Source organism: Amblyomma mixtum, chromosome 10 (assembly GCF_055824585.1).
Source record: "Amblyomma mixtum isolate Tamu chromosome 10, ASM5582458v1, whole genome shotgun sequence".
NCBI classification, from domain to species: Eukaryota; Metazoa; Arthropoda; class Arachnida; order Ixodida; family Ixodidae; genus Amblyomma; species Amblyomma mixtum.
Window position 1 is genome coordinate 21,626,778 of NC_143021.1, and position 19,336 is coordinate 21,646,113.

The 19,336-nt window shown below is 49.7% G+C and overlaps 1 protein-coding gene across 1 annotated transcript in view; it reads left to right on the forward strand.

Moving 5' to 3' along the window:
* Positions 1–1,844: 1,844 nt before the first annotated feature.
* LOC149325323 (ATP-binding cassette sub-family C member 1-like) overlaps positions 1,845–19,336 on the forward strand; it is a 134,739-nt gene continuing 117,247 nt past the window's right edge. Inside the window, exon 1 of the mRNA XM_089565120.1 lies at positions 1,845–2,040. Coding sequence (XP_089421246.1) covers positions 2,011–2,040 — 30 coding nt within the window. The 5' untranslated portion in view covers positions 1,845–2,010. The remainder of the gene's footprint in view (positions 2,041–19,336) is intronic.

The following is a 19,336-nucleotide window of genomic DNA, read 5'->3' on the forward strand; positions in this document are numbered from 1 at the left end:
GGAGGGGGGTGCGGCGCATAGAAAATTTCTGGGTGTGTTCTGATACGAAACCCTCCCTGGCTACACCCCTGCTCTGAGGAGCGCCACACGACGGGAAATACTTTTTGTACGTTTGACCTAGCTCCGGAACGCCACTTTTTTAAATTCTTTGTTTTTATGTTAAACACCTGTATATGCTGCCAGCTAGATCCAGAGTTGCGGATTTTCTTTCCACGGACCACTTACGCTCTTATTGGCCAAGCTCGGCCGAGTGGCTCCGAAGCATCCATGCACTGCAGAGAAGCCAACACGTCCACACCATTTAGTGCTCGTCTTCGGCCGAAGATCACTGGTTCATTAACTGCCATAGTAATTTGAGAGCTTCTGTTTTGCCTGAGTGCACATCCATAAGAAAAGTCGTCTTTGTGTTTCGAATATCTTGGCCTATATCTTGATTCCAACATGTGTTGGTCTTCCCAAATTGACTATTTATTGAAACGACTTCGTGCTCTTTGTGTGCATCTTTATCTTATAAAATACACTGCACCTATAAACTTGCTTCAGACTGTGTACAGATCTTTAGCTCAGATACAGTGTTTCAGTTTATGGTTGTTGTGCGCCTTGTAACATCAAGAAGGTAGATAGTTTCCTGTGCAGAATCTCCACTAATTTACTGCGTGGCACTGCTCACGAGAAGTCCGACCATAACACCAGAATGGTTAAAGCAGGAGTTATTCCTCTGCATGACTTGTACTTGCAAGTGGTAGTTCTGGGAAATTACTTTTCAGCACAGTTTAAATAGACAGATAAAAAACCAGAGTCACTTAGGCACATAGCGTGTTATAAAGTTCCCAGGGTTTATACACATTATGGTAAAAGGACACGACAGTTCTATATACCCTATCATTTTAACAAAGTACCTGCAAATGTGCTTGGTTGTGATTCGTTGAGGGCTGTGAAATCTGGACTTCAAGCGTGGTTTGAAAGTTTCAAAGAAAGGAAATACTGAGTTGCTTTGTAATTTCTACCTTGTGTTTTGAACTTTATGTTCCCTTTATTGACTGCAGATTTTCTTTGGTTTACATAATTATGAATCGCTAAATTGGTTGACTCAACTATATGTAATATTTCGGCTTTGTGTTATTGCGATTTTGTTTTCTTCTTCTTCTCTTTGGATTGTAAATTGTGCACTTTCAGCGTTTTGTATTAACCGTGCACTGTTGTGACTGCCGTGGCCCGCGCACAAGAGCTTGCGCTTCTGCGGGCGCACGCTATGTACTGCATATATATATCTTGCAATAAAATTATCGTATGTATGTAAAAAAAACTCACAATTCCCTGACCAGATTTTCCCTATAATCGAAAGGAGGCTACGAAGAAAACTCTACCGGGAGCTCGTACTTGTAGTGTTTACAGCAGGTGGCGGCAGTCGTCCACACGGAGAAAGAGAGGTATTGTTGCTCACTACTGGCAAGCTATCTTGCGACAATACCTTTCTCGGAATAAGCTGAGTGCGTCATCATAAGTTAATACAGTTAACAGCACGCTTAAGAGTGCCCTCTTGTCCTCATAACCCGGATGCTCCAAACTTAAAGCTGGCAGATCTTTGGGGTACTGTGCTCAAGCAGGAAGCAAACACCGTAATTCGAGTTCATGCAAATCTCGGTACGATATTTAAATCAGTAATCAATAATCATCGTTTGAATTGTATTTAGGATGGTCGCTCCTGGTAATGTGAGGCAGGACCTCTCGCTGTCCCCAATATTGTCACAGCAAAACACGAACCGGAAGGATCAAAAATGGATGTAGAGAGGTGCCGAGCACGGCGGATTCCTTGCACATTATCTTCACGGCACCGCCTGCCGGCGTGGAGGAGACATACGTCACTCGCAGATAAGCGTTATCGCGTCGCCGCCGTCGTCTCATTCCACGGGCACCCGGAGCTAACGGCAGTCGAGCACCGGCTGCCCATCCGTCGAGTGCGGTGCCGGGCGCTCTGGGCCTGACACCGGCGAGTCGACGAAGCTCAGCATGGATTCCTTCTGCGGTTCGCCGTTCTGGGTGAGCCTTGTTGTGCGATGCACACCTCCGAGCCGCTCAGCTTGGCGCTGCAGTAGCAACACTACAAAAAATTACCAGAAATCTCATGAAGGAAGGGGCGCAAAAGGGCTTGTTGTAGGGCTTGCATTCTTTAAATATTAAGGCGGAAGCCTTTAATGCCTCATCGTTGTAAGCAGGAGTTGGCGACAGAAATAGCACCCTTTTCAATTGGTCAAAATGGTCGTGACGTCACATTGTGCGAATTTGAAACGGGGCCATTTGTACTTTGGGATATAACCATACAACCAATTAAAGGGATGGGATGCGATGTCAGTGCGCGTTAAAGAACCCCAGGTGGTCGAAATTTCCGGAGCCCTTTACTACGGCGTCCCTCATCGCCTGAGTCCCTTTGGGACGTTAAACCCCAATAAACCAAACCAAACCAATTAAAGAGATGGTATTGTGATCCTCCAAGTAAGTGCATGGTACTGAGTTTAGTTAATTATTGAATTAACCCATTAGACTAATTAACCTTTCTAGTCAGAGCAGATAAATAAATAAAACCGAGTAGGAAATTGGTTGCGTTGAGGAATCGAACAAGGGTCTCCGGAGCGCGAGACGAGCACGCTAACGCTCCGCCATGCCAGCAAGATGGTTTGGAAGCAACAGAGGAGCGTGTAGTGAATACGGTGCCTTTGTTCACTCGCATCTTTCTCCCTTCCCTTATTGCGAGGTTCAGGTGTCCACCAAGATATGCGAGACAGGCACATTTCCTTTCCTCAAAAACCAATTTACCGACGAGCAAGGCGTAGAGCTGAACGGGCGACGGCGTTCTGTGGACTCCCTGGCAGCGTTGCAAGACGCTGTCGCGTTCCACTCGAGGCAAAACAACATCTTAACCACACATCAAAAACAGAAGCAGCAACACCGCACTTAAGTCTTCCGCCTCACCGCCCTTTAGGGCAACAAAGTGCCCCCCCCCCCCCCCCCTGAATTTATTATGAATAAAGTGTTCGGAGAGTAGCGGTACTATTTTCGTTTGGTTACAGACGTTCAGCGGCTAATCCGGCAGTCCGCAACAAAGCGCAGTGGCATTAGGTGTCCGCGGATAGCAAAGACAACACGCCTTTTTGCCCAGCGCCTGGGTTAGCCAGCGCGGTCTCGGGGGTTTGGAACTTCCGCGTAACTTAGCACCAAGCACGCGGTCAAAAAGCGGAAATGAAAGTGCGTTTTGTACTGACTGTAGGCCCTTTTATAAAGTAAAAACTTGTCCTCTCAACAATAGTTCAATTAGGGCCGCTTTTCTTTGTGGTCCTGCCACTCAAACGTTTTGCGCCAGAACGAATGGCGTACATTTTCAGGAAAGGAGCGGGCGCTGTACTGGTCCGTGCGAGACGCACTCCAGTCGTCGGCAGCCGTACTCAACAGACGCAGAGAAGACACTCGCGTGATGCGCACGCTTGGCTATCTTTATTTAACTCCTTGGTTGTTTATTTAACTTCTTAAGCATACAGCATGTGCACAGCTCTACCAATTCTTTCAATAAATCCTTTTTTCCCAGTGCGATAAAAAGCTGGAATAACATCCCCGAACACAATGTCATTGAGGCTAATCCTTCCAGATTCAGACAGCTCCTGATCGACCATCTCAACGTCAAATAATTTTTCCTGCACCCTATGTCAGCTTCCAAGCCCTGTAATCTGACCAGCCTGTTCTACTTCTAAATTGTAATCTGTTTTTGTTTATAATATCTGCCACACTCTGTCATGAGTTGATTATTTGAATTTGTTACTCTTGTCTTTTTTCGTCTTGTTCTACTTTTTTCTATTCTATATTTTATACCTTCTATATTTTTTGTATTTCTATATTCCTTCTATATTTATATTGATGTATAACACCTCTGTACCCCTGTACCACCTCCCGCCCCTTATGTAATGTCCCTAACAGGACTTTTAAGAATTAATAATGATTATGATGATGATGAACAGTGTAAGAGCAGGCACGGACCCTCCCCTTGGCGGAAGTGGGGAGGTCAGTGGTCCACCTCAGGGCGTCTAGCTTGGGAGACAATGTGCGAGCAGTAAGAATTAAGCGCGTGCTACCTGACCAATCTACCTCGTACGCAGTCAGATTTGTAATTCGAGGCTATTCCCAGCGAACTCGTGGTGGTCTCATTTCGCAGGGCTGAGCACACGCGAAGCTCAATGGCGCAGCCATGTTTACCGGCCCCTGCCGAGATGCCTTACCGCTTTCAACAGCTCACGACTGAGAAGTAACTGTCGTGCCATGTTAAAATTGTGACTTCGCGTGCGGATATTTTGCCTAACCACTTTTAGAAATGATATCACATGAACAAAAGCCGGCACGCTGTCTCCAACATCGAAAAATCACTCGCCCAACCAGTCGTGCTGTCCGTTGCTTTCCCGGTTGTAAAGTCGGTCAAAATGTTGGAGAACGTGCGAGTTCGTGGCACAACTCGGTCTCTACGCAGTTAATTGCAGCGCGACTTGCTGTCCAGACACGTTTGCGCGTGCCCGCTTTTTTATTCCTCGCCGGTATTGATGCAGTAGCATTAGAGCTCTCCTCGTACGAAATCCACGCCGGTGACGGACGAAATTCGCTGGTTGGTCGAGATAGGTCACGTGGCCTTATGACTTCATCACAGCCAGCCCAATGGGCTGTGAGCAACCTAGTTTGTAGGCGGCAACCTAAATAGTCATTAGAAATCGAAACTCAGAACAAAATTCGGTATGTAGCACCATCACTGAATATGGGATACTTCCTTCCACATCTAGCAGTCTGAACATGACGGTTGATGAACAGTCAAGTGACAAGAAACTGACGCAAACTCGCACAGAATTCGCCACACAAGCTGCAACGAATGTGAAACCTAATGTTATGGCATTTCGCTCTTAAAGTAACCTAAGCGTCACCATAGTTTTTCTGTCCTCTCCCCTGCGTTATGCGCACTGTAGGTAGATCAGGGCCCTCGCCTGATGCCCACCCGTTGAGTTCTTGGCGTGAAAGTGGGAAATGATGTGCGGACTTCGCGTCACGCACTGCAGTGTCGATGTCTCATCTGCCTTAATATTAGGCGTGTCCATTCTTCGCGCAAGCTCGGCCTCGATGCGTGCAGAGTACTCCGCTTTACGCAGTAACACCTGCAACCAATGACTCTCGAAGACTCCAGCTTCGCAGAGCACTGGAATTGCGAATACATCTGATGCTATTATTGCCAACTATTTAATTTGCTTGGCTCTATAAATCGTATTTTCATTGGGAAGAAAGCTGGAAACAGGGCTAGGTCCAAACAGACTACAAACGACTGCGCTGACTAACAACCAAATATATTTTCTGCAGGCTTGGGAGCACATACGGAAGAAACAGAGTGATCATATGGAGGAACAAAAACCGAACGAGCGCAAGAACGAGGCCAAGAAGGGGGCTAAAAATGTGATAGACGCTCATATTTCCATGTTGTCGCCAATTAGGAGAGGGCAGGCTAAAAGGTTAACTGTGAGAAAGAAAACTGTTTTGCTACGTCCTACATAAATATCAGAGACGAATGGCTAACGCACGTGTGACCATGGTTGTGAATGTTGCAGGGCTCTGAAACGAGTCTTTACTTTTGGAGATGATGGTAGTGTTGTCAAAAATCTATTGTCTTTGCACTCTCTACAATGAACAGCTATGTGCTTCTGACATGATTGGGACTTTATAAAGGCAGCTAGTTTGGATAGCTGGTTTTTGTTTATTTAGCATTGAGTGCTTCGTTTACAAACTACGACATCAACCATACGAGAGAAACGCTTCGTCTGTTTCTTTTCTTTCATGTCGTCGTTCGTCAAAGCAGAGGAAACTTAAAATTAGTTCCTTGGGTCATTCGATTGCTCAAAGGCGAATATTGACGCATTATCCTTTCTCACAACAGCAGAATCTTCTAAATTTCATGACGACATTCAGTATATATCTTGTGCTTTTTCCAGCATCATTTCATTCGTTCTTCCTGGTTCACCTTCTAGAGCAGTTCATGTTTGTTCCGTGCCGATGAAAATAACATGACGCCCTCTTTGCCCGCAGTTTTCTTCAAAGTGCGAATCTTTAAGCACCTATCAGATACACAATGTAATGATTCCAACGCCCACATGATTCTGAGTCTCGCAATTTGCGGAGGACGATTTTTGACACCGGCTTTTCAACTGCTGAAGTTTCCCTCGACTTCTAACGCGCTGTCCAGCACCCGAATGCCTCTAATTTACGCCAACAGCCGCTCGTGTCCGTTTTCATTAAATCCTGTCGAATATGTGTACAACATCGTACAGGCAATCCTGCCTCACTTGATTTACCAAAAAGGATTCGAGTGACGCACATTACAACTTCAAGCAAGGCCGAAACGGCTGATAGCGGTTCTTGGGTCACGTAGAGCCTGTCAGGCATGTACTTTCGTCCATGGTATCCGCTGCGTGTTGAGCACTGTTGGCGGCCAGTTCTCGTTTGTCGGAGTCCCTCATCGTGCTTTGCGATACGTATGAACGTCAATGTACGTCAGCGCAAATGTGCATTGCGATTGGCCGGTTTCATTTTCAGAAACGAGAGGATGTGCCGGCGTTTGCAGCCGGGTTAGACGGCGAAAAGATTCCACAGAATTGCCCAAGGATGATATTGGCATGTTGCAAGCGCTTTGCCTGATCTGTCCCGGTAGCTTCCTGTACGCTAAAGTGCCCATAAGGGAGCGAAAGACTGCAACAAACTACCTCTTGAACGAAAGGCACTTTTAATAGCAAAGAACACTTCGGTTCCACAGCACGGCGTCACTGCATTCACTTTCTATCTGCTGTTATGAAGGGAAACCCGCGCGGATTGCAGTTCTGCAGGCCGCAAACTTTCTCCTGCGAACGTCCCCTTGACAAGCCATGGTGCTGCGCCGCAAGGCTCCGCGCCCTAACGCTCCCTTGACAAGCCACGATGCTGCGCCGTAAGGCAGCGTCGTCCTAAGGAGAAGCATCGCCGAGAAACATGCCTGGACATGCCGCAAGCTGCCAGATAGCGAGGCGCCAGTTTCCCTTTCCCCCGGATATCACAGCGCGCGGCAAAATTTGAAGCGGGTGGCCGGCGCGGTCGCTGGTTAGACCTCTCGGACAGCCGTCGAGTGCTGCCTTCGGATTGGACAGCTCTGAGTGACCACCGTCCCTCAGGCTTTATAAGCCCCACCGTTGCAGCTTGAAGACGAGAGACTGTGAGGCGAGTGCAGCTCACGAGTGGAGTCGGATGGTGTGACGCGTTGGTGTCTCGCGGGTCGTCGCTGTGCGAGAACTGTCGCGTTGTGTTAGCTCTCGGCCCCCGTGCCGATGCTGTTTTGTACAACGCCCTGCATATTGCCACGTATCATTGTAGTGTTTGTTCGTTCACGCTCAAGGCTGCAGGAAAGGGTTGTTATCACTTTTGTTCGTGGCGCGAGAAGCGACCAGACTAATCTCGATTGATCGCAGCCATGAAGGGCTGCATCTAGGTTTTTCTAGATTACTGTAGATGATCTGGTCCTGTTATCTGGAAGTTTCCTTGCCGCCTTTAAATTGAGCGATGCCGCGAGCGGCGGACATTCGTAGTTCGACGACCGACGAGCACGTTTGTTGCTTACGCCGCCGCCGAGTGATTCAGTTCTTTTGTGGGCGCAAGTCAGCCCAAATAAAGAGCTTCGTTTCCAAGACTGGTTGGTGTCTTCCTGACCGCTGGAGTGCCGTCACTACAACCTGACATCTGGTGGAGGTGCTGGGTAGCCTTCCAGGTACCGGACATCCCCTGCAAGGCGTGACGCCAGCCCTTTGAGTTATCCACCGTAGGACCTGACTCCAGTCTACCACGCAGCCTCTGGAGCCTCCACCCATGACTTACGCCGCAGCAGTGCGCCGTCCTGTACCTCGACGACGGGACCCAAGCCCCTACCGCCCGTAGCCAGCTGCGCTGGAGCGCGGCCCTCTCGCCCCAACTCGCCCGTCCTACGAGCGTCGTACACGGCCGAGGAAATGCGTCGAGTGGAGAACACCCGACCAGCGCCGCCCACAATGCTTCCACTGCGGAGAAGCCGGTCACATTCTCCGGTACTGCCCATACAGGAGAATGGGCAATCGAGGGTTTCCTTACGACGTCCCACGACCCCGACCCGGCCAGTGACCAGCCAAAATCGAGGATTTTTTGCGTCGGGAAGGATACTCATCGCCGAGCCGCCTGTCGCGTTCTCCATCGCCATCGTCACCGCGCTAAGTATCTCCTAGCCGAGGCTACGCAGTGCGTGGACGCTTCCCCAGCCCCCGAAGGTTGAACTGAATAATGCAGCCTCTGGAGGTGAGGTTGCTTCTGAGCGCAAGAACTAAGATCCTCCATCGACGAAAACAGAAGACCATGCCCCCTACGACGATGGCGACCCCTACGATAACGACGACCCCTACGACAACGACGACCCCTATGACAACGACGACCCCTATGACAACGACGACCCCTACGACGACGACGACCCCTACGACGACGACGCCCCTACGACGACGACGCCCCTACGACGACGACGACCCCTACGACGACGACGACCCCTACGACGACGACGACCCCTACGACGACGACGACCCCTACGAAGACGACGACCCCTACGAAGACGACGACCCCTACGACGACGACGATCGCTACGACGACGACGACTACTACGACGACAAAAACTACGACAACACCGACGACAACACCGACGACGACACGGCCAGACTTGAAGCTTTTACCGCTGCCCTTACACATTATGAACGCTAAAGGACTCGAAGTTTCATTTTCCGTGTTTATTTTCATTTTAAAGCATCGAGACGATGCTTCTTTGGAAGGGGGGTAATGCCACGTATCATTGTAGTGTTTGTTCGTTCACGCTCAAGGCTGCAGGAAAGGGTTGTTATCACTTTTGTTCGTGGCGCGAGAAGCGACCAGACTAATCTCGATTGATCGCAGCCATGAAGGGCTGCATCTAGGTTTTTCTAGATTACTGTAGATGATCTTGTCCTGTTATCTGGAAGTTTCCTTGCCGCCTTTAAATTGAGCGATGCCGCGAGCGGCGGACATTCGTAGTTCGACGACCGACGAGCACGTTTGTTGCTTACGCCGCCGCCGAGTGATTCAGTTCTTTTGTGGGCGCAAGTCAGCCCAAATAAAGAGCTTCGTTTCCAAGACTGGTTGGTGTCTTCCTGACCGCTGGAGTGCCGTCACTACAACGTGACATCTGGTGGAGGTGCTGGGTAGCCTTCCAGGTACCGGACATCCCCTGCAAGGCGTGACGCCAGCCCTTTGAGTTATCCACCGTAGGACCTGACTCCAGTCTACCACGCAGCCTCTGGAGCCTCCACCCATGACTTACGCCGCAGCAGTGCGCCGTCCTGTACCTCGACGACGGGACCCAAGCCCCTACCGCCCGTAGCCAGCTGCGCTGGAGCGCGGCCCTCTCGCCCCAACTCGCCCGTCCTACGAGCGTCGTACACGGCCGAGGAAATGCGTCGAGTGGAGAACACCCGACCAGCGCCGCCCACAATGCTTCCACTGCGGAGAAGCCGGTCACATTCTCCGGTACTGCCCATACAGGAGAATGGGCAATCGAGGGTTTCCTTACGACGTCCCACGACCCCGACCCGGCCAGTGACCAGCCAAAATCGAGGATTTTTTGCGTCGGGAAGGATACTCATCGCCGAGCCGCCTGTCGCGTTCTCCATCGCCATCGTCACCGCGCTAAGTATCTCCTAGCCGAGGCTACGCAGTGCGTGGACGCTTCCCCAGCCCCCGAAGGTTGAACTGAATAATGCAGCCTCTGGAGGTGAGGTTGCTTCTGAGCGCAAGAACTAAGATCCTCCATCGACGAAAACAGAAGACCATGCCCCCTACGACGATGGCGACCCCTACGATAACGACGACCCCTACGACAACGACGACCCCTATGACAACGACGACCCCTATGACAACGACGACCCCTACGACGACGACGACCCCTACGACGACGACGCCCCTACGACGACGACGCCCCTACGACGACGACGACCCCTACGACGACGACGACCCCTACGACGACGACGACCCCTACGAAGACGACGACCCCTACGAAGACGACGACCCCTACGACGACGACGATCGCTACGACGACGACGACTACTACGACGACAAAAACTACGACAACACCGACGACAACACCGACGACGACACGGCCAGACTTGAAGCTTTTACCGCTGCCCTTACACATTATGAACGCTAAAGGACTCGAAGTTTCATTTTCCGTGTTTATTTTCATTTTAAAGCATCGAGACGATGCTTCTTTGGAAGGGGGGTAATGCCACGTATTATTGTAGTGTTTGTTCGTTCACGCTCAAGGCTGCAGGAAAGGGTTGTTATCACTTTTGTTCGTGGCGCGAGAAGCGACCAGACTAATCTCGATTGATCGCAGCCATGAAGGGCTGCATCTAGGTTTTTCTAGATTACTGTAGATGATCTTGTCCTGTTATCTGGAAGTTTCCTTGCCGCCTTTAAATTGAGCGATGCCGCGAGCGGCGGACATTCGTAGTTCGACGACCGACGAGCACGTTTGTTGCTTACGCCGCCGCCGAGTGATTCAGTTCTTTTGTGGGCGCAAGTCAGCCCAAATAAAGAGCTTCGTTTCCAAGACTGGTTGGTGTCTTCCTGACCGCTGGAGTGCCGTCACTACAACGTGACAATATAGTGAATAAAGCGTTTTTCTTAGTCACACCGACGCCTGAGTCGGAGTCTTTGCTACCCCCAAGAGAGCTGGCAGCGCTCAGTCACGAAACGGGTGGCGAGCGCTACGGGACTACCTCGATGGCACAACACTGGATAGCAGCTATGGGATCGACGGACATCAGCCACTTCGGCGCGGTGAGTTCCTGAAGTTTTCTTCAAACGCCACACTTTCTCTGGCACAGGTTATAAGTAGCTTGAAGAAATATTTGGTGTAGGATAGTGTGAACCTTGTGCATTTCAAGCCTAGTAAGAATGTTTTGAAAACCAAGCGACGCTGAAGGGGTGAACAAGGCAGTGTGTGAAATGCTTCCGCGTGTCTAACTAGTAGCGATATATTAGTGTACGGCAAGTATATTCTAATAGGGTAAACAGCAAGAGGCCAGTGTGAACAATGCAGAGTTCGAAAAGAACTTCTCCAAAGAAGGTCGAAGAACTCCAAATTGGTGAGGAGTTGGGCATTGATTTGGGCTCAACAAAAGGAAAGAAACGATCCTTCAGGTCATGAGGACTGCGGAGGTGACGGATGAGGTAGCCGAAGAGGCCTGGGATGGTATCAATGAACGGAGTGAGCGGGAGGAAAGTGGCGAAGAGGAGACGGAAAAGAGAGAAAAGGAACGCCGCCAAGAAGGAAGGAAAGAACAGGAGATGCGGGAGCGCCAGGCGCTTAGAGAGCCTGAGGTTAAAATGAAAGATCTGAAGCTCCGCAAAACCTCGCCAGCGCCTAGTCTTGGTTCTACGATGGTTCCCTATAACGCTCCAAGAATACGCGACCAACTGCCACGGTTTGTAGTCGACGAGAATATGGCTGAATACTTCGTGAAATTTGAGCACGTGTGCGAACGGAATGATATTGAGCGATCATGCGATCTGACGTGATAACTTGTTTAATTCGCGAACTATGATGCCATTTTCTGTTAGAAAGTTAGCCGCCCAGGCTCTGGGGTATAGTGTCTTGAGATACGGTATGTGTTGTGTTTTTAACTACTCTTTCACATGGACATGTCGTGTTAATAGGATTTTGAAAAACGTTGCTACAAGCGTTCTCTACTTGCCGCAGGAAAATCTGCCCAACATTGTCTTTACCGTAGCCGGTTTGCCTTCTTTTGACAATCTTTTTAAACAAATTGTAGTACTGAAATATTTTTGGAATAGCGCATACAAACACATAAATACGAAACCGGTACCGTTGAGACATGTTCCTCGCTATCATAAACCGAGAGTGCGCACTCACTACGGCAAAGCAACTAGAAAATATTACGTGCCAGTATCTTTAACGAATTACCGGATGATTTATTTTCCTTAACCACCCGCCAAAAACTGCGTGTTGCTGTGCAAGCGTTAGAGAACCTTTAACATGTACTAAAATCTTATCAGTGCTTTTTCATTCTTTCCGAGCCAAAATTTTTTTGTTCGTCATATTTACGTCTTTTAATTTTCTTTTGCCTCTGATGGAGCTCTGATGTAGCGCGAAGATTGCCGCGGCTGCCGGTTGTCGCCGCACAAGCCCACTTGTGGCTTCGGCGCTTCCGTTTTGTTTTGTATGTTCAGATTATGCTGAATAAAGATTATTATTATTATTATTATTATTATTATTATTATTATTATTATTATTATCGAAAGAGGCGTTTGAGAGCTACAGTGATGTGAAGGAAGCGCTATTGCAAAAGTACAAACTGTCGCCAGAACCTTTCCGGCAGAGGTTCCGCTATGCATAAAAGGGCAGGGAGTCGCATGTTGACTTCGCTTTTCGTCTGAAAGCCGACCTGGTTGAATGGCTGAAGGGCGGAGAGGTTTACGACGACTGCGATAAAGTCGTCGAATGCATCGCGTTAGAAATGTTCGACAGTTGCATTGATGAGGATGTCAGGCTCTGGCTGCAAGATAGGCTAAAGGAGGTTAAGCCAGACAAGAGAGCAGAGTTAGCTGGACAGTATTACATCCGCCGCAGCTTACACAGCAGGGCAGTGCGCGTAGAAAAAGCAGATAAGAGAGACGGGTTTTCAAGGAAGCCCGACGAACGGAAGCAAATCACGCGACACGAGTTTCGGAAAGACGATTCCCTTACCAAAGAAACTGTAAAGGAAGGACAGAATGCATCTCAGAATGCTAACGATGGCCCCAAGCAGCGAAACGATGCGACGCGTTCTTTTGAAAAAACGGAAGCCATTAACCTGCTACAACCGCAAAAAGCAAGGGCACATCGCGGCGAACTGCCAAGAGAAAATTGCTTTTGAAATGATACGGGAAACAAACAACATTATGCGACTGTTGGAGCCACACATGCAGGAAATTAAGGCAAACGGCAAGAAGTTCAGAGCACTTCGGGACTCGGCAGCGACTATGGACGTTCTCCACCCGTCTTTCGTCTCTTCCAGTGATTTTACAGGAGAATGCGCTTGGATACGGCAAGTGGCCGAGGAGGAGAGTGTCTGTTTACCGACTGCAGCGGTCATCATTGAAGGAGAGTTTGGAAAACATAACACAGAAGCCATTGTATCTGCCACCCTCCTGGAGCATTTTCTCTACCTGTTCTCAAACAGCTCGGAGCAGATGCTGAAGGATCAGGGCAAATCATTCTTTACTGACGTGGCGTACATGGCCCTCACGCGATTCAAAGCGCGCCAGCTGTCGAGGGAACTTTGCGTCGGTGAGCGAACAGCGGTGCGGCACGCGGACCGATCAAGGTAACTTCAGCGGCCAGCAGGCACGGGAGACTCAGAGCTCGGAGGCTGGCTTGGGAGAGCGTGGTTTGGAGGATACTGGGAGTGATAGGTGCAATGCTAGACGCGATCTAGACACGAGCCACAGTTAGGCGATGCGGGCTCCATACTCGCTCCGGTTTCCGCCAGCTGGCAGGAGCTGGTTGCAGTTCAAAGAAAAACGCTCATTCGCGAGCAGCAGGAAGATTGCTCAATAGCCGATCTGATGAAGAGCCTCAAACTGCGGGTGGAGAAAAAAATGATTTTTTTTTTTACGAGAGATCTGGCGTATTGTACCGCTGCTACACCCGTAAGCAGGGTCGCAAATATGAGCAGATTTTGATCCCTCGAAAATATCGCTGTCAGTTACTGGAACTCGCGCAAGAAAATGCGTGGGCAGGCCATCTTGGCTTTAAAAAAGACCAAGGCTAGATTGCCTCAGGAGTTTTATTGGGGCATATTGTTGGAAGGATGTCGAACAATTCGTGCGCTCTTGCGAAACCTGCCAGAGAGTCGGCAAATCCACTGACAAGTGGAAGGCGCCGATGAAGTTAGTGCCAGTCATAACAGAACCTTTTCGGCGACTGGTAATTAATATTGGATGTCCTCTGCCAGAATCAACAAACGGTGTACGTATGTTCTGACCGCCCTGTGTGTCGCGACAGAGTTCCCAGAGGCGGTACCACTTAAGGAGCGAAATGCTTCCCAGGTCGTGGACGCTCTGCTCTCAATGTTCGCACGCGTCAGGTTCCCTTCAGAGATTAAGTGCTACAATGGCAGCGTCTTCACCAGCGGCATAACTTCTACCTTTTTTGAAAGATGCGGCATTGAAGTGATGTACAGTTCCATCCATCCCCCGCAGTCTAACCCAGTAGAGCGAATGCATTCGGTGCTGAAGCGAATATTGAGAGCCCTGTGCTCACTGTCACTGGGAGGCCTGCATTCCCGCCGCTATGTTCGCCTTGAGGTCTGCTCCCCATAAGAGCACAGGCTTTAGGCCCGTGGAGCTCGTATATGGCCGGAGCCTTAGAACTCCGCTGCGCATGCTGCGAGAGTCTTGGGAAGGCACTGCTGACGACCAAAATGTAGTCTCCTACGTTCTCAATCTTCTTCAGAGGCTCGGGAAAACAAGATACTGTAGAGAACCACATGAAGGCGGCGCAAACCTTGTCAAAGGGATATTAAGACAAGTCAGCAAAAATCGCACCTGCGAAGTAGGTCGCCAGGTGATGTTGCTGCGTCCGTCGAAGAAAAACAAAGTCGAGGATAACTGGGAAGAGCCCGCGAAAGTTGCATCGAAGCTTTTCGATATAAACTACGATGTTAAGTTAGGGAGACGGTCCAACAAAAATTTATCACAGCAACTTGATTAAGCCCTACATTCAGCGCCACGCGATTGTACGCATGTGGATAAACGCTGCCGATGAGGAATGGCGGAAATCCTGACGACAGCTGACATGAAAGAATGTGGTTTAGAGCTAATGTTGCAACAGCTGACTTTGGACGCTCGTCTAAGCGCCGCCCACATGGAGTATTTAAAGGGAATAGTTTCAGAGTTTAAGGAGGTTTTTTCGAACCGTCCCGGGAAGATCACGGTCTTAGAGCACGACATTGAGTTAACATCTGAGCAACCTATCCGCAGTAAACCGTATCGTTGTTCACTCGTGGAAAAAAAAAATCATGGCTGAGGAGATTCAGCGCATGCGCGACTTGGGAGTTATAGTACTAAGTGAGAGCGACTACACATCGCCTCTGATACTTGTCTAGGTTCCGGGAAAGGATCCGAGGCCATGCTTATATTATCGGCGCCTGAACGCGATCACCCGCGATCAGACGTATCCCATACCGAACCTAGAAGAAAGGGTGGAGACGGTGTCGAAGTCAAATTATATATCTACGCTAGACCTCGTGCGAGGCTATTGGCAAGTACCCCTTACGGAACGGGCTAGCCGTTGCGGCGCGTTCGTTGCCCTGTTCGCAACCTTCCGCCCACTCATGCTGAGCTTCGGACTTAAAAACGCGCCCGTATTTTAAGCATGAAATGCTTTTAGCCCCCGTTGTCGCCAGTGTGGTGACGTCACGCCGAGACCTAGAGCCATCATCCGGGCACTGAAATCCACTCATCCGGGCACTGAATTCCAGTCATCCGGGCTCTGAAACGAGAACATCCGGGCACCGTACGAGACAACGAGATTTAACGAGACTCTTTAAGCCCTCTTACGCGACCGGCATGCAAGCACCGGTTGGTCTCCAAACGAGACAAAAAATAACTGCTGCCAGTGCCTTCTCAATGTTTATCAAGATATCAGTGGAGCTGTGGGTTTGATAATGCACGGAATTATAATTTCCGATTTCTAATAAGGCGTGCAAAAAGCACATAAATGCCACGTTACACTTCGTTGTCATACGTGATCCGGGGGAGAAGCGCTGCGTTCAAAGGGCAAGGCATCGCGCCGAACGGGTGGTGGCGTTCCTCCCTTCCTTTACGGTGCGGTTCGGGTGTTCACCGAGATGGCAGAGAATTACTGCGCCATTTCCTTTCCTCAAAAAACCTTGCGTTCAAATGGCAAGGCATCGCGCTGAACGGGTGGTGGCGTTCCTCCCTTCCTGTACGGTGCGGTTCGGGTATCCACCGAGATGACATTAGGCCCGTAAACATTTCATGTTTACTCTACTCTCGTTTACGGGAGAGGCAGATATTTTTTCCCTAGCCTGATGGACAGAGTGCTTCATGGTTTGGGCGAGTTCGCATTGCCATACCTCGACGGTATTGCCATCTTTTCGGACACTTGGGAAAAACATCTCGAGCATATGCGAGTCGTATTGTGCAGGTTGAAAAAGGCAAGCCTTACTCTGCAACCAGCTAAATGTCAGCTAGGTTCCGGTGAGGTGACTTAATTGGGCCATCTGATGGGGCGCGACCGGCGTAGACCTTCCGACATCAAAGTAGCCGCTATTGTAAACTATCCCCAGCCAACCACTAAGACGGATATAAGGGCTTTTTTAGGTTTAGCTGGATATTACCAACACTATGTGAGAGGCTAGTCTGACCATGCCAGTCTGCTAACAGACGCGCTTCGAAAATCGGAGCCCGTTAAGGTAACGTGGGACTCGAAGAAAGAGAATGCGTTCCAAAAGTTGAAACAAGCCTTGAGCCATAAGCCGCTTCTAATGGCACCAGACTTTTCGAAATGTTTTATCTTTCAATGTGATGCGAGCGATCGCGGAACGGGAGCGGTGCCATGCCAAGAAGATGCTAGTGGTCATGAACGACGAATTCTGTACTTGAGTCGCAAACTAAGTTGTAGGGAAGAGGCATACAGCACCTCTGAAAAAGAATGCGCCTGCCTTGTGTGGGCAGTTTAGAAACTGGCTTGTTATGTCTCCGGTGCTAAGTTTGTTCCGGAAACGGACCATTTCCCTTTAACCTGGTTAAGTAACATGTCGTCTAAAAGCAGCCGTTTGCTGAGGTGGAGCATTACCCTCCAGCAGTTCTATTTCGTTGTGCGCTATAAGGAGGGAAGGTTGAACGCGAACGCCGATACTACAAGTCGTGCATTCTAGGCCTCGCTTCTTTCAGTGACCTCCTCGTTACTTACCTTCTCTCGCTTCGCGATAAACTGTCATGTTCGAAGGAAGAAAGGGGCAAAAATGAATGACCTCATTTGCTTCCCCAGCAATGTGTTTTCGGTCCTAGTGATTTCAAGGCGACCATTCTGATTTCCGTTACTATTGCTGATTATTAAGTGATCCTGCTATTTTGGTGTGTTGATACTTCGTAAAGTGGTTGTTTGAAGCTTGTGTACCAGATCGTACACATGGGTCTTGTTGCGACGGGAAGAAATGGGGACAGCAATTTAGTTAGCTTAATTTGGTTTATGGCTTCGTCTGGTGTTTTACGGGAGACAGAGGGCACTTGCTCGTGTTGGGTGTTGCCTTTTGCCGGTCGGTTCTGCAGTCTGCAGAACGACCCACCATGACCAGTACCAAGAAGCAAAGGGATCAGAACGACCTCAGCGAAGCTGCTCGAGGTGCCTTGACGACAACGCTGTGAGCACAGCTCCTGGCTCGGCGAATGGGACTTGGTGCATGTGAAGTTACCTGGACGTGAACTTGGAAGAGCCTGACGAAGATGCGCACCTGGCATCCGAGCCACGTGGAAGCAGCTCGTCTTCCGGGCGCCTTATCGGATGGCGGGGATGCTGTTATGGCGGGAAACCCGCCCGGATTCTAATTCTACAGGCCGCAAACTTTCTCCTGCCAACGTCCCTTTGACAAGCCCTGGTGCTGCGCCGCAAGGCATCGGCGCACTAACGCTCCCTTGACAAGCCACGGTGCTGCGCCGTAAAGCAGCGGAGTCATAAGAAGAAGCATAAACGAGCAACATGCCTGGACATGCCGCAAGCTGCCAGACAGCGAGGCGCCGGTTTCTCTTTCCCGCGGATGTCACCGCGCGCGGCAAAATTTGAAGCGGGTGGCCCGAGCGGTGGCTGGTTGGATCTCTCGGACTGCCGTCGAGTGCTGTCTTTGGATTGGACAGCTTTGAGTGACCACCGTTCCTCAGGCTTTATAAGCCCCACCGCTGCAACTTAGAGACGAGAGACCGACCCACCGTGAGTCAAGTGCTGTCCACGAGTGGAGTCGAATGGTGTGGCGCGGTGGTGTCTCGCCGGTCGTCGCTGTGGTAGGACTGTCGCGTTGTGTTAGGTCTCGGCCCCCGAGCCGATGTTGTTTTGTACAACGCCCTGTATATAGTGTATACAGCGTTTTTCTTATTCTCACCAACGTCTTACTCGGAGTCTTGGCTACTGCCAAGAGAGCTGGCAGAGCTGAGTCACGGAACGGGTGGCGAGCGCTACGGGACCACCTCGATGGCACAACACTGCTCAGCTTTGCAAAGATAATGGGAGCGCCAGCATGATTGAGATAGTGAGAATTCAACTTTGTGTTCGCTCGATGCCTTATTTTGCCCTGCCCGGGAAGGCGTGTGACACGTGCAGGAACATGTGCCGCCGTCGCCGTTAAGCACGCTTCGCTAGATCGAGGTGCCCCTCGTCTAACGGTTCCGACCGAGGTGCTCGGTACTTGTACTCGGGCTCACTTTTCTGGCACTGCGTGTAGGCTAGGAGGAGCAGTCGGGAATTACTCTTAGCTCTGTTGCGGTTTAGATTCCTATGTGCTAGTTGGGGTGCATGTCGATATAATCAGTGCAGGAAATTTTAGACTTGGAGGGAAGTTATATTCTGATCAAGCCACTCTTTAAATGGCAGTTTACCAATATCTCTCAAGAGAAGTGTATAACAGCGGTATCTTACCGGTACTCACCTATGTGGCTGCATAGGTGAAATAGAGGGCTAAAGAAAAAATTCGCTGTGGTTTAGCTTGGTTAAGCCCGGTAATTGCGAAAGCAATATCCGTACCTACGCCATGGTACAGCCGGTAGGGTAGCTTGTGGTTATACTTGTGGTGATGCATCGGTTATACAATCCAAATCAATCCACTACTATCCAATCCAATCCAATCCAATCCAGTGTAATTTAATGTAATGTAAACTAATCCAATCCAGTCGAATCTAATCCAACCTAATGCAATAAAGGTCAAATTAAGGCCAATTTTGGTCGCGGCCGCGGCACGGCAAAGGCGTGAAAGTACAAATAGTATTGCTTTCGCAATAAAAGTTCAACTCATGCTATAAATAACGCAGCGAGGTATGGAAAAGAAAATGATTGGTGTAACGTGAAGGAACAGGAAGAGGGCTGAATCCGTTGGGAAACACACGCGGGTTAATGATATCCTAGTCGAAATCCAGAGGAAGAAATGGGCTTGGGCAGGGCATGTAATGCGAAGGCAAG